At 38.0% G+C, this 15838-nt stretch overlaps 1 protein-coding gene across 1 annotated transcript in view; it reads left to right on the forward strand.

Annotated features, from left to right (window-relative positions):
• LOC140241398 (uncharacterized) overlaps window positions 1–15838 on the forward strand; it is a 57844-nt gene that overhangs the window by 27084 nt on the left and 14922 nt on the right. The window contains exons 2-7 of the mRNA XM_072321128.1: window positions 1377–1424; window positions 2372–2546; window positions 7818–8153; window positions 9925–10005; window positions 12342–12511; window positions 15282–15378. Of these exons, the coding sequence (XP_072177229.1) occupies window positions 1377–1424; window positions 2372–2546; window positions 7818–8153; window positions 9925–10005; window positions 12342–12511; window positions 15282–15378 (907 nt within the window). The remainder of the gene's footprint in view (window positions 1–1376; window positions 1425–2371; window positions 2547–7817; window positions 8154–9924; window positions 10006–12341; window positions 12512–15281; window positions 15379–15838) is intronic.

The following is a 15838-nucleotide window of genomic DNA, read 5'->3' on the forward strand; positions in this document are numbered from 1 at the left end:
CCTTCCTGAATACTTTCCAGGGTAAAACAAAGTTGTTTCTTGATTTTCATTTTTCCACCCTCAGGTAACATTTTTCACGGAATTGCCCAATATCTACTTATCTAATGCATCTGTCATTATATCTTTTTTTCCGTTTTGTGGATGATTTGTGACATAACTGTGGTATTCCTCAGTTTATATCTCTCTATAAAGTATAAAGAGAGGGACCTGCCATGGATTGGGAAACTGAAAGTGGGAATAACATCGCATTACTCAAGAAAGTTGACGTAGTTTCCGTTTGCTTGCAATTATTGCCATAGAGCTATTTGTAATCCTGTGAATTAATTGATCGCTTTATGCATTCTCTTGCCTCTAAAAAAAGGGGGGAAAGCATGATTTACAGGCATTGTGTCATCATCATTTTTCAAAAACTTGAATTCTGACCATGGTATGGTAAGAATTTTACAAAGCAATTATCAAGTTAAGGGCCCCTGTTCAAAGCCAGGCAAATATTGTTCACAGGTGTCGATTTTGGTTTCAAAAATAAAAGAAAAGACAAGTGGCAGGATGTAGGAGTGAGGGTAGGCGGTTGGGTGGAAGGAGGACATTGTGCCAAATTTCTTTTAATTCATATTGTCTGCTGCTTCCTATACGGCACTCACAATTTTGCCCTCGTTTCCCGAATATTTGGAATACGGATATGACGGCTGTTTCAGAGTGGAAGTACACCTAGTAGTCTGTTAGAGGTCAATTTAAGTTTTCTTAGTATCCAGATGACCCCACAGTCCAGAGGTGGGATCCGAGGTGGATCCTTAGGGGTCAGCATTGCAGGATGTTTGACTCCCAAGCACAGACACTGCTCCTTCCTTCTATAAAGTGTTTTCATCAGGATCATCTCAGATTATTCTCACGTTACTCAAGTTTAAGTTTGCCGTAGGATTTTCAGATTTTTGTTTGGCTAGGGAGCAAATAGTTTGTTTGGTGCATTTGATTTTGTCCCATCGTAGGAGCCCCCGCCCCCATGCTAATGTCCACAGAGTCCACCAGAGACAAACATCAGTTGGTTTAAGATAAACTAGGTGGGTTAGTCCCACTGGTATGCTGCATCTTATGAGCTGGTGCCGACTGGTCCACAGGGAAGCAGATGGGAGCAGATCACACTCCCACATCAGGCCAAACCGGGATGAGACCCTCGGGATGATGTAGGTGGAATGGACTCGATGCCCTGTCGATTTATTCTTTTATTTCTCTAACAGAGGATGAGATCCGCCAAATGGAGGAGGCTCTCAAAAAGTTTTCTCAACATAAATAAAGGAACCCCTCCCCATTTGTTTTGTCAGTGGTTATAACTTTAGATTACTATAAATCTAAGTCTTGTTCTGTTTGTATTCCACCAGGGCTGTTGGAACTGTGGAGAAGATTGACTCGTACTTCCAGAAATATCAGTGAGTATGACAAGTTTTATTTGACTATTTGTTTGTTCTTTCCTGTTTCTGGTTGTGCTATCCAGAGCATGGCATCTTTTGAATTACATATCATTCCTTTGCTTTTTAGTGAATTGTGCTCCAAAATTTTCCAAGCATTAGGTAGAGCTGGTACTTGATTGGAACACCTTTGTCAGTACCCTATGTCCTTTGGGGTATTTTTTAGGTTTTGTATTTATGTTGAATGGGGTATACCCTCCACATTTACTTCTCACTCAATGCTGCATATCCATTCACTTCTTTTATGAATGCAAGTCAGAAAAGTTGTGTTCTTTGCTGTGTCAATGCATACATTGTAAATAGTCTCAACTGGATGGAATGGCACCAGCAAGTGGTTCTGCGTATTTGGCTGTGAAAATATATATCAGTATTTTGAGGGCATCAACATAGTCTGTAGTTATTTATTCCTTATGATACAATATTTAAGTGTCAGGATGATCAGAACTTGGAATACTTTTCTAAAAACAAAAGGAGTATAATCAAGTGAATACATAAGTGTAAAGTGAATAATTCCAACATGCATTCTGTAGTTGAGATATAATCTAATGAAATGACATTCTTTCACTAATCAGTCTAAAACAAGTTTAAGTTGTGTGATGTGTTATGTTTAATTGTATCATATTTATTTACTGTATTATTTTATGTTTTATATTTTTTCATCAATATATCAAAGCTAGTGATGATGATGATGATGATAAAGATATTGATTTTTGAAAGTGTTTATTGATAGTTGAATGTTTAATTCCTGAAGGTAATTCATCCACAATTTGAGGCAGTGCAATCGTTTGGGATAGGCACTAATGACAATGTATCATTAGAAAATGTATACAATCTTGATATTAAAAAAATGTTGTTTCTTTTTGGGTTTTTTTAAGCAAAACTATTGAAACTCTTAACTCTCTCCCTAGGACGGGGCACTACCAGCCAAACCAAGTGATGCCTCACCACACCCCACCTCCAGGTTCCACCATTCCCGTTGTACGGACCGACGCCCAGGACTCCGGCATAGAAGACACTGTGGATAGCGTGCCGGGGCCTAGGAATGCAGCACAGCAGTACGTCAGGAATGTTCTCTCAGACCAGGTATAAATCCTTTAAATGCCTAAAGATGTACTTGAAGATTTTCCTCACCCCTTCTGGTTTGGCAGAAATTTCCACCTATTTCGCCACCATGATTTTCCCTTCTAATTATCCACCTTACAGCAAGCAGTCTTTGTTGATAGCCTTATTCCAGTGCTAGTATTTATGAAGCATGCTGCTCTCAGTATTCCAGTAGTTTGTCATCGTTTTCATGAAACAATAGCCACTGCCTTGATATGCGTACTTTTTGCTGTTAATGTTCAATCATTCCGCAAGGGATTAACTAAATAATCCTCATTTCCCCTTTAAATGAGTGAAAGACATTGACAACAGTAAATTGATACAATGCTTTTGACAGCCTTAAGTGATGTGGAAAGGCCACTCAAAAGAATAGGGATAAGTCTAGGATAACGTTTAATCGTATTGTTCATTGACAGCGTGTTATGGGACATTTGTTCTGATCAGTGACAGGAACACACCAACAAAGTACAGTAATGATTTATGGCCCCAAACTCAATGATGGGTAGGGCTCAACACTGTTAGCTTGAGAGTGTTGTTGTTGGTTGATTCTTTTTTAGGGAGTAAGGAGGGTATTGAATGAAATGTGTAGTTCACATGATAACAAAATAGAGAGTGTGTTTTTGTATATCTTTTGCACACAAAAAAAAAGTAAAAAGAAATGTATCTTAACAGATAAGTTTGCCAGACATGTTAATGTTTGTGCTTGTGTGTACGTGTGTTTCAAGAAGGAGAATGGTGATCAATACACAGGTTTATAGGGCTAGTTATATTTTCATGTGAGAAAGAGAGAAACAAGGTGGGTCTTTTTTGTGTCCCAGATTGGTGGAAAGGGAATTTCTTATGAATAGTAATGTTCCCTTAGTGACCACATGTCATTCAGTTTAGAAATATATTCATTCAATATGCATTATGTATATAATTATATAGAATATGTATGTATGTGTGTGTGTGTGCAGTTGCTGTGGCTTTCCTGCATCAACTCTGATTAAGTATGATTACCTTGGTTGTTCCTGTCTCGTGATCACTTTTGATACATTTGTGGCAATATACCAGTGTGGTCAGCCTTTAAAGGAAAAATTAACCTTAAACGACAGGTTCACCTTCATATGTGGATTGAGTACAACACTTGTAAATGCAGCAATATTAGTTAAACACGTGCATGAAAGTTTGAAGAAAATCAGAAAATCTATCAAAAGTTATGAATTTTTGAAGTTTCAGTGCCACCATCACTGGATGCAAAGACTACTACAGTTTGTGATGTCACATGCGTAGAACAGTATAAAGAAAATATAAGGAAAAATTCAACATACAAATGTATTTTCACTTTTCTAGCATAATAGAAGAGCACTTGACTTGCCCCTTTCAGAAGGCAGGGAGAATAACTCAGAGGAATGTATGCCATAAAAGATGTATACGTTTTTGTGGAATTAATTTTTATATTTTCTTTATATTATTCTATGCATTTGACATCATAAATGGTAGTAGTAGTGTTGTCATCCAGTGATGGTGGCATTGAAACTTCAAAAATTCATAACGTTTGAATGGATCGTCCGATTTTCCTCAAACTTAAACTGATCCCTGTGTTCTACTAAATAATGTTGCATTTGCTCATTCCACACATATATTAAAGTGAACTTGTCCTTCAACCCTTATTACTGTGCTTTGTTTACCATGGCCATTCTGGTGGACTGAGTGAGGCACATTGGTACACCTGAGTGGGCTTGCTTTTACACTTTACTACTAGGTTCAGTTTTGAAGGTTTACTGAATGCTGATGAAAGAACTTGGCAAGTTCAGTTTTAAAAAGTGCCATGGCACTTGCATGTAAAACATCGATCATCAATGATTGGTATGTTTTTGTTTATTTATTAGAGATGTATAGCCTTCAAAGACCACATTTATTTAAAGCTTCTCGTAGCTTCTTGTCTCTTTTTAATCACCAGGGTTTTCTTTCTATCTATCGAAATTGGGATTTACAGGGTTTTTCTAAATTTGTATTTGGATGAAGTTAAACGATTAATTCTGGATTGTATTGATCTATCTGCTAGATTAACTGCATTCATGTGTATTAAAATAGCATAGGCTGATGTCAGTCAGTGGAAAAATGAACATGGTACACTTTAGTTAGTCGCGCTTGATACCAGTCATTCAAGGTTCAGTTTGAGCTTGCACCTCTTCTATCTAAGTAATTCAGAATGCGAGGTAATACCAGATGTATAATGTAAAAGCCTTCAAATCACACACAATATTAGATTTTCATTTTTTTTTAATAGTTTTTAGTCAGGTGGTCAGCATGACACTGTCTGCCTTGACCTGACAGTTTTGCTCTATTGTTGAACTGAATATACACATAACTTCCTGACAAAGCTCATAAAAGTCCATGATATTCTCATTGGTAAGCTTTTGGAATTTCCTGCGATTTTATGAGCATTTGCTGCAATTGAGTACTGTAGAAATGTTTACAATCAATGAACTTGAGCGTAAAACACCATTGTGATTGATGTGTTCTACTGGACTGTGGGTGTATCCACAGATGGTTTTCTGCTTTCTGGCTGTGCTAGAATAGCAGTGCCCCTGTTCATGAAATACAGTAAACCATCTATTCCTTGTAACATAAACACACCAACTGACATGAGTGGTTTAGATTTAATTTGGGTTTATAGAATGCTGGTTCCAATATGATTTTGAGCGAATCTACTGTCTTGTTGCAGCAAAAGTTACTAAATAACTAGTGAATATAATGTAAAGTAATCCTGTAATATTCCTTCTCCAAACATGCTATTACCTTGTGTAACCAAATGTTCTATTTCTGGTTGCCAGTTTCAGCTCTATCATACAACCCTTCAAACTTTTTATACCCCCACCACACGTAGTGTGAAGGGGGTATACTGTGATGTTGGTTGGGCGGGCGGTTGGGCGGTTGGGCGGGCGGTCGGGCGGGTGGTCGGTCGGGTGGTCGGTCGGTCGGTCTGTTGCAAAATCTTGCGTCGCGTACTCCTTCTACAGTTTTGAAGCAATTTAAATGAAAATTAGGGTAAATGATGATATTGAGGTATAGATGTGCAAGACATGTTTTTTGTGTTTGTCGGACAATGCATTGCCATGGTAACCATAATTTTACCAAAACCTTGTGGATTGAATAACTTCCATAGTATTTAAGCAATCAATTTCAAAATTGGTATCTATGATGATCTATTAATAGGTGTAGTTATGCAAGACACTCTTTGTGTTTGTACTTGACAAAGCGTTGCCATGCTAACCACGTGTTTTCTTCAAAATCTTGTGGAGTTTTGAAGCAATTGAAGTCAAATGTGGTAGGCATTATGGCCTTAAAGCATAGATGTGGAACACATAGTTTTTATGTGTGTTTTTCTGTTTGTTGGACAAAGCGTTGCCGTGGTAACCATAATTTTACCAAAACCTTGTGGATTGAATAACTTCCACATCATTCAAGCAATTAAGGTCAAATTTAGTAGTATGATGATCTATAGGTGTAGTTATGCAAGACACCAATGTGTTAATGTAAGAAAAATGTGTTGCCATGGTAACCACTCATTTTTGTATCAAATTGAACCATTTAATCTATGAAGGTGAAATTTGGTGTGTATGATGCTCTTTAAGTGTAGTTTTGCAAAATGTCCTTTGTATTTGTATCGGACAATGCGTTGCCATGGTAACCACATTTTTTTTTTTAATCCTGTGGAGTGAACTTCTTCCACAGTTTTCAAGCAATTGAAACCAAATTTGGTAGGCATTATGGCCCTGAGGTATAGATGTGGAACACATAATATTTGTGTTTGTCACACAAACCGTTGCCATTTTAACCACAATTTTACCAAAACCTTGCAGATCGAATAACTTTTCCATCATTCAAGCAATATAAGTCAAATTTAGTATGTATCATGATCTAGAAGTGTAGTTTTACAAGACACCAATGTCTTAGTTTAAGGAAAATGTGTTGCCATGGTAACCACTCATTTTTGTATCAAAATAAACCATTCAAGCTATGAAGGTCAAATTTGGTGTGTATGATGGTCTTTAAGTGTAGTTATGCAAAATGTCCCTTGTGTTTGTATCAGATAATGCATTGCCATGGTAACCACACTTTACACCCAAACCTTGTGGAACTCAGTGTCAACTCTGTAATTGTACAGTAAACTAGAATTGTTCTGTTTCCAATTCGACAAGTGCACGAACTTGGTATTAACGTCATTGCCCTCATGACATCACATACTATAAAGCAACACTAGGGGCGGGGGTATTAATCACCTTCAGTGATAATTCTAGTTTCCTAATGGTTGGTATCTTACTTTTTATGACCAATTACACTATGTTTGGGTTTCAGTAATTGCAATGTGCCTGCACAGTTCAGATAAATTAATCCAATGATCAATTTTGTTAAGAATGAATGATAATTGGGGTGTATTTTTGTAATCATGTGAACTTATGATCATGTAAAGTTCAGAATGGCATTCAGAAAACTTGCTGCAATAAAGTACATCTGTATTATATGTTTAAAAGAAGCAGAATAGAAATTGATGAATTGTAGTAGTGCAGGTATTTCTGTACCAGCAAAATATGATATCAATGTGAATCTCAGAATTGTGCGTGTTCATGAAGTTTGTGAACTATGCCTTTAATATGTGTACTGGCCTATGGCATCTTCTTCTGTACATTCTTGAAGAACAAGTCAAGATTTGGATACTTTTCTCAACAGTATCATAAAAACTTCTTTTAAACCTGTGCCCTCTTTGTGTGGTCATTGTTGTCATTACACGGGTGACTCCCATTATGATGAAGGAAGTCCCCGAGACTGACAGTTTTCGTTCTTTATATTGAAATTCCATTTATATTCAAACAAATAAAGTATATAAAGATATGCTGTATACGCCATACTTTTAGCGAGTCTAAGTTTTCACGAATTGGGACTTCCCGACAATTTCGTGAGTGATTGAATTCGCGATAGCGGTGTACAATACCAGAGAAATGTATATGTGCTCGTCACATTCATATCAGGATCAGAGTCACTATTTTTGCTTGTCTTTAGCACCTGACTTGCGAAATTCGCGAAAAAAAAACCTCACAAAATATTTGTGGTATATAGTAGGTGATGATTTTGGGACCTGAATTATTACATTGTAACAAAATTTTGCTATAATCCTGTTTGTTATAAAGGGGAGTGCACAGCATGTACAATATACATCTCTCATAATGCATCTCTCTGGTGACCTTTGTTTGTCTTGGATCTATGCAGGAGCTAATGGTGTACAGGCACGCCCTGCTGTGTGCCCAGTTTCCTGTGCTGGGCAGCCGTCTGTCCGGTCTGGGTCGGCGGACCCGCCAGAGTCCCCCCACACCCGCCCACCCCAGGGGTGCAATGGCTGGCCCCTCCTCCTCCTCCTCCTCTCTCCTGGCAACCCCGCCCCCGTCTCCGGGATCCCTGAGCGGGGACGGGGAGGACGACGACTCGATGGTGCAGGAGGAGACGCTCTGCGTGCTGGTCAAGGAGGCCTTCCAGCTCAGCGAAGAGCGCCATCTCTTCTACGATGACCACATTGCAAAAGGCCTGGGCAACAAGCCACCCGCTAAGGTACACTGTCATGTTGTGTGGGCATGTTCCATGTCCCCTTTGTATGCCAGTCTTGACTGTGTTTCAGTGCTAGTATACAGTGTGTGTATGCAAATACTTTTGCTTCCTGACACATCTTTATTTCTTCCGATGACAGTTTTAAGGGTTGTGTCTTATGTTTTGCTGTACATTGTGATTAAAAATTCACTCACTTCATAATACTCCTTTTTGTCAGTGGTGTAAGCTTAAGCAATTTTGTATGAGAAAAAAAACATCAAGCACTATAAATACAAAATGCTGTTGAAAATTCATGGGTTCTGGATCGTCCATGCATGCAATTTTTCCCGAATGTCCTATTTTGACAAACCCAAAATTTTAATGTTATTATGAGGTGGGCTGAAGGATAGACCAGAGCCTGAGTAGGCCATTTGTCGATGTCCTTTATGATTTCACACTATTGTGTGGTCGAGGGTATTCTCAGATGAAAGAAATTAATTGCTGGTATCAAGAAAAGAGGTGATTACATTTTGAGATGATGACATGACCTTTTTCAGGTTTGAGAAGGAATGCACGTGTCGGACGTAGATAGTGGGTGTGTATTTGCGCAGCGCAAACACAGGTCAGTGACGCAAGGGCTATGTTAGCCGAGAAGTGAGATTTCTTTGTCTCTAAACCCTCTCTGCAGATATCCCCTCCTTTTTACTCCACAGACTGTGGCAGTTTTTGTTTTTTTCTTTGTGTATGTATGTGTGTGTGTGTGTGTGTGTGTGTGTGTGTATGTGTGTGTATGTGTGTGCATGTGTTAAGTAGAAGTTATCATTGCTACTGTGTATGTTTTGGACATACATACTGGAAATGGAGGAAGGGGTGAGAAAGAAAAAAAAATTGCGGGAGTACGCTCACCTGCTTGGTGGGGTTCTTTAAATCTTAGGTTGTACAAGATAAGAAGCCTGGAGAACTGTGCTTTTTATATCAATTACGTACATCTCATGTTCGGAGCATTTTTTTCATTCAAGAATTCTGTCGACAGATGTTCTCAAGTGCATCACAGAGTCTAGTGACTGAAGAAAGAAGCAATAATATATCGCTTGGGGAACAAGACCTTGTATCTACAAAATGTCAAATGTTCAGGAGAGCCAAAAAACATGGCGGCCAAAGCACTGTGGCAAATGGGATAGCCTTTCCTTTGACATGTCGTGGTGGCTTCATTTTTGGAGTAAGACAGTCGGGATTTGGACAGGACATCACTTAACCCATTATTTGACCATTGATCCAAAAAAGCCTTTTTCACCAAAATTGCAGATACAAGGTCTTGTCACCCCAGCGACGATATAAAGGTAGCTTGCAAGCTGGAAATTCCCCCCCCCCCCCCCCATACAGACACTGGGGTCCTAAAGAGGAGAACAATAATGTAAATGTGATCAACTTTACGTGGGAAAGTGATTTTAATTAGTGACATTATATTTACTTCACACCCGTGTGCTGAAGTACAAAAGGTGTGTAAATTTTGTATGTATCGTTCTAAAAGGTACTGACACCCTCTGTAAATTCATTTTAGAAAATTAAAGGAGAAAAATTGACAGCTAAAATTGTTCAAAATGCACTACCTTGAATGTTTAGGTAGAATTGATATGTTTTTGTTTTGTTTTGACACTTACACCACAAAAAGTTGGACAAGTGCCTTGGCTGGAAAGCATGGTTTTTTGCCATGGCAACGACAATGATATTGTCTACACAGTTTCCTACTTCCTAACACTGTGTGTCTGTCTGTGTATCTAATGTCTCTTTGCAGCTCTTAGTGGAGGAACTGATGGGGCGCCTGTCACTCTTGCAAGCAAACAGTCTTCCGTACTACCAACCGCAGGCCTTCGAGGTGAGATGTCACGTGGGTGGTGTAGTTTTTCGGTGGGGGGAGGGGGGGGGGGGGGGAGATTGTGTGGGGGTTTTTTTGTGTGTATTTGTGGCCCTCAGCTTATTTTGTATCAAATGTCAGACGTGTTTGTAGCTTTGTAGGATGAGTGCAATATTCAGGGAAGTTTCAAAACTCTTTTCTTCTTTTTTCTTTTTTGCCATAAAATGAAAGGACATCACGATTGTGTTGTACTTTTGCACCCAGACGAGTTTTGTGATGTTTATTTATATTTTTTGAAGTGCAGGGGTTGTTGATCTGCTTTTGCTGTACATCATTCTTGTGAATATCTAGGTTGCAAGTCACCCCATATGTCCCCTAATTACAAAAGAAGCATTGTGGGTTCACTCTTTTGATAATTCCTCTAGTCAAGCTTGACAATTCAAATTTCATTAGCCACATACACCTAGAGTACTACAGTATGCCATACTCTGTCCTTCAAGCAATGCTTTTGTCACGGGTGAATAAAGGCGCAGCATGATATGAGCTACATTGTAAATGCTGGTCGGTGTGTCGACAGGGTCTGATAAGTTTTGCCGCCCAAAGATTGAAGTGTAGCACTTCAAGAGTAATTTGTGCCTCGGTGCTTGCAAGTAGGTTCTCTTAAACTGTGTGGTCGTCTTATCAAACAAGGCAGTTCTGCCACTGTCTTTGTCTATATCAAGTAGGTATATACCCTGGATGAAGTTATCACACAAATTAAAACTTATCTATGACTCAGTAGAGGCCAAGTGGTAGACATTCGCCTCATTCTGCAATAGGTAAATACTTTATTTGTTTGCTCTCCTTTGTTGCAACATGCCCAGTAATATCTAAAGTCCTATGCTGATGTTCAAAGGGGATTTCTAATCCATTTAGGGTGAGGGAAAAAGAACGATTTTCACATAGCTTTCTCTGACATTTACTGGATTGTCTAGTAGTGATACTTAAATGCTGCTATGTACTGCATCATCTGTCCAAGCTATTGTACACCCCCCCCCTTGCCCATATCATCTTCACCAAAAATAGATAGCTATATCTTGTGTAGTTCACATATTTTTTTTGTGATTGTTTTCATTATGTTACACTGCAGTGTAAACATTTAAGCAAAAATTTGTTGAATACTTTTTATTCAGTCTTTGGATATTCAATGAAGTCAGTCTTTCTTCATATTCTTCCCTTTTTGGCAACTTCTTGGAAAGTAAGAGCTGTAACATTTTGCAACTCATGATGATCGATTCTTTTTCCATGACCATCGCTACTTTAAAGGCAGTATTCAACAATGCTTTCAGTTTGAAAACATTGAGCTGCATGGCCCTACACCACACCTCCAGTATTTCCAAAGTTGTGTAAATATAAAATAGAATTGAAGTTGAAAATCAGTGCTTAATGTTTCAAAGGATAAGATTCACCATTCTCAGTATTCCAATGGACAGTAGTGTTAGAATAAGTAGTTTATTAGCTTTATAGTATTTGTTCATAAATTTCTTGATAGTGACAACATACATTGTATTTGTAATGCTCAAAACTTTGAATTGCTGGAAGATATTTTTCTGGCCTTTGAGCACTGTTAGTCAGCAATTTTCAATAATTTTCGAAGTGCAGCTGCCACAACATCGAATAGTGTCATTAAAACATGATGAAGTGCAAGCATTTTCCGCAGGGCTGTGGTTGCTGCAAATAATGCACCTAACCTTTTTTTTTTTTTTTTTAATGCTTGAGGGCCATACATGGTTAAAGTGAGTTCAGCTACGGGCAATATTGTACCCCTTGTCAGTTAGTATACTGTTTGTGATTAATCATACATTTAATGCCATTTTCATTCGTATGGAAATGTCATTGATACTGAAAATCCATCCCAAGTTGAACAAAATGAATGATGACATTGTTTTGTTGATCATCAGAAATGCATGATTTTTTTTTTTTTTTTATAGTTTTAACACATGTGAAAGAAAGAAGGAAAAATGCATAACCAGGCATAGAAACTAAATGAGGCACGTAATTTGATAACATAATAATCTTCCATAAATAGACGAGAGGAAGCTATCCAATGCACCATTTCACAGTCATCAAAAATTTTCCCATTATGTGGCAAGAAAAAAAAATGTACCCAGAATAGACACACTCACAACACATTAAATTTTGTTGTGATTTACAGTGTCTTTCCCCAACTGATGAAAGTTTTTTGTATCAATCATTATGTGTGTTTATTTTACACTAACAAAGCATGAGCCTTATTTCTTCAAACAAACTGAGAAGTAGTTACTTTCAAGCAAATTGCATCATCTGTTGTATTTTTGGTTTTGTTTTCTGGCGTGCAGACTCGGAATGCCTATGACCTTTGGCAGCAACAAGAGGTGCAGCTGATTAGCGCCCTCATCCACCAGTTTTGGAGAGGGCCGCTGCCCAACTTGGACCCGCTGGTGTGCAAAGCGTCATACTGGGCCAGTGTGCACGATATGTATCAAGACTTGATGGTTCTTCTCTTCAAGTACGCAATATATCTATGTTTTTTATTAGTGTGCTTGAGTATGTCAGGTCATACATAATTAGTTGCTTTATTTTGTTTTGTAAAGTCCAGATTTATATAGCAGAGCTTGTGCTTTTTTCATCTTTTTTTTTTCTTTTCAAAGCAGATTGATTTTTTTCCTTTATCTTGTTCACCAACATCTACCATTTACCAATTTTTACATCAACAAATTTAGATCTTTTATATGCTGGTATGGATGGGTATTTAGTTCTCTCTGTCTGTCTGTCTGTCTGTCTGTCTGTCTGTATTTATGTATGTATGTATGTATGCGTGTATGTCTGTGTGTCTTTATCTCACTCTCCCTCTGTCTTGTCTCTTTGTCTGTCTCTCATTGCGTATAAACCGTCCAACGTCTTTCATGTGTCAGTACTATGAAAAGATATCCATTATTTCTCTCCACTTGTTTATCTCAGCTTTGTTTCCCTAATAAGAATATCACATTCATGGACAGCAGAAACCTCAAACAGTTTGGCCATCCTTGCAAAGGGCTCTAATGTATGTAGTATTGGATTTACTTTTTTACTCTGGAAGATGGACATTCAACCTGTCCAAAACATTGAGACCTTTCTCTGTTTGCTTCCTTTCCTCTCCCACAGTCCTTTTTTTGAACTCCTCAAGAAATGATTCCCTCTAGTCTCCACTGACTACTTCTACTTCTACCTTCTCTCCTCCTTGCTTCTCACCCATCCTACTCTTTAACCCATTGAGGACAGGCTGACTTTGCTATAATATGCATTTCCCATTAGCTCTTGCCCGAGTACTGTATATGCCATATATTTTGCGAGTCTAAATTTACCCTAATATTGGGAATTCCAACATTTTCGTGAATGGTTAGATTCGCTATCGTGGAGCCATGTACTGAACAGAGAAGTGTACACGCGTACGTCACACACTGGAATCAGAGTCAATATTTTCACGTGTCTTTAAAGGACAAGTTCACCTTCGTAGACATGTGGGTTGAGAGAATGCAGCAATATTTCTAGAACACATCAGTGAGAGTTTGAGGAAAATCAGACAGTCCGTTCAAAAGTTATGAATTTTGGAAGTTTCTGCTCAGTCATGGCTGGATGAGAAAACTACTATAGCTTGTGATGTCACATGTGTACAATGATATAAAGAAAGAATATAGAAAATTTAACATATTTCCACTTTTCTGGCATAACAAAAGAATACTCAACTTCACTCTTTTAGAAGGCAGGGGGAATAATATTACCCATAACATACATCACTAACAAGTTGAAGAAATGTGCACTTTATTCAAAAAGTAAAGTTTTGTGAAATTCTTTTTTTATTTTCCTTATATCGTTGTACGCATGTGACATCATACACTATAGTAGTCTTCTCATCCAGCAGTGACTGCACAGATACTTAAAAGATTGATAACTTTTGAACGAATTGTCAGATTTCCCCCGAACTTTCACTGATATGTTCTACTAATATTGTTGCATTCACTCAAACCACATGTATATGAAAGTGGACTTGTCCTTTAATTTCGCGAATAGCACCTGACTCGCGAAATATGCGGCATATACAGTATACTCGAGACTCGTCCTCAATGGATTAAAGGACCGTCTGAGGAAGACAGTATCTCCTTCATTTCTTCCTCTTCACTCTCTCTCCTCTTTGTACTCCTTCTTCGTCTTTATCTTTCTTGTTCTCTTTTACCTTCTTACCTTCCTATTCCTCTTCTCACCCAAACAGACCTTTTTTTCAGGTCTACACACAGGATGGACCATAAAAATCTGCATCGCTTGGATTTATCTGATCAGAGAATGCTTTTTAACTAACCTTTGTCTCCCTTTCCCCCGTGATTCAATTTCACGTTTGGTAGGTGGGAGAACATCGCAAACGTGCAAAGATTAATTCACTCCTTGCGTGTCACAAAGTTTCCTTGTATTTGGTCTCATGATATGCATGTACATGTACATGTAGGTTTTACTGTAAATATACCTTTGCTTTGTGTAATCTTGTGTGTTCGTGTCATGTTTTCAAGTGTTTTCGTGGAATTCGATATTGCGCAAGCTAAACTTTCTTCAAAGAAAAAAAAGGAAGACCAAATTAGAGTGTGTTATCATGCTTTTTGCTTGACTAGATTGTAAAGTACACATGCACACATACACTGTACTCCTCTAATATGAAAACATTGACTTGTTTTACATCTTTGGAACCTATTAATGGTTACAATATGTCAACACGGAAGACAAAGTGCAGCTTTTAATTATCCCCTATCTATGTCTTCACACCAAAGTGATCATCAGAACAAACTCTATTGAATGTTTTCCCTTGCATGATAGCAGAATGTTTAAAGGGATGGTATAGTTTTGGTTTAGGTGGGGGATTCAGATTTTAACTTTTTGTGAGATCTACGATTAGAAACCACTTATGAAATATTAAAGAGCATACAATTCTAAGAGGAATTCAAAGTTTATTTGACAAAAATCAGCTTTGAAATGACCTAGATAACAAAAAACAAAGTGAAACAAAGTGGTCTTTTTAAATAAAAAGTTGGTCCCACCTTTCATTAGGATTTCCTTGTGTGTGGATATCTCGGCCCTTTTAACTCTGATTTTCGTCCAATAAACTTGGAATTCCTTGTAGAATGTATACCCTGTAGGATTTCAGAAGGGGTTTCTTATGATGTCACAAAAAAGTTAGAAACCTGAAGCCCCATCTCAACCAAAGATCAACTATGACATCTTGTCATGTGATTTGATTCCGTTTGTGTGTGTAGACATGACAAGGCTCTCAAAGCGGGTCCTGCAACGGGCTGCCCTCTATTGTCCAGTTCCAGAAGACTTCTCCGAGAATTCAGCCTTCACTATGGTGTGGTATGTATCACTGTTTGAGAGACAGTTTATGTGTGTGGTTTTCATTTATGTTCCATTTTCCCTTTGGTTTGCATATTAAAGAGAAAAACCGTGAAATATTTCAAGGGTACATTTTCAAAGGAGAAATTCACTTGCCATAGATAGCCATCTTTTGTTTTAAAAAAAAAGGGAAAAAAAAGTTATCCAGACATTCATATTTTCTTCTTGTTTGAATTTTGACTGTGGGAATATAGAAATGTGGTTGCACATGTAAGTGAGTATCTCTGCCCAGAAAATCAACCTCAAAAATGACTCCCAAAAGCCTGTACATTCATAGATTTTAAGATTAATTTATAGGTAATTATTTATAGATTTGAGATGCTTAGACCATGATAATGATTTTATAAAGACAGGTGCTCTGGATGTGTAAGACCCACTATGTAGGCTGATGTGGTCCTGGGACTGTGACCGTTGTTGTTCA

The sequence above is a fragment of the Diadema setosum genome, chromosome 18, assembly GCF_964275005.1.
Source record: "Diadema setosum chromosome 18, eeDiaSeto1, whole genome shotgun sequence".
Classification (NCBI taxonomy): domain Eukaryota; kingdom Metazoa; phylum Echinodermata; class Echinoidea; order Diadematoida; family Diadematidae; genus Diadema; species Diadema setosum.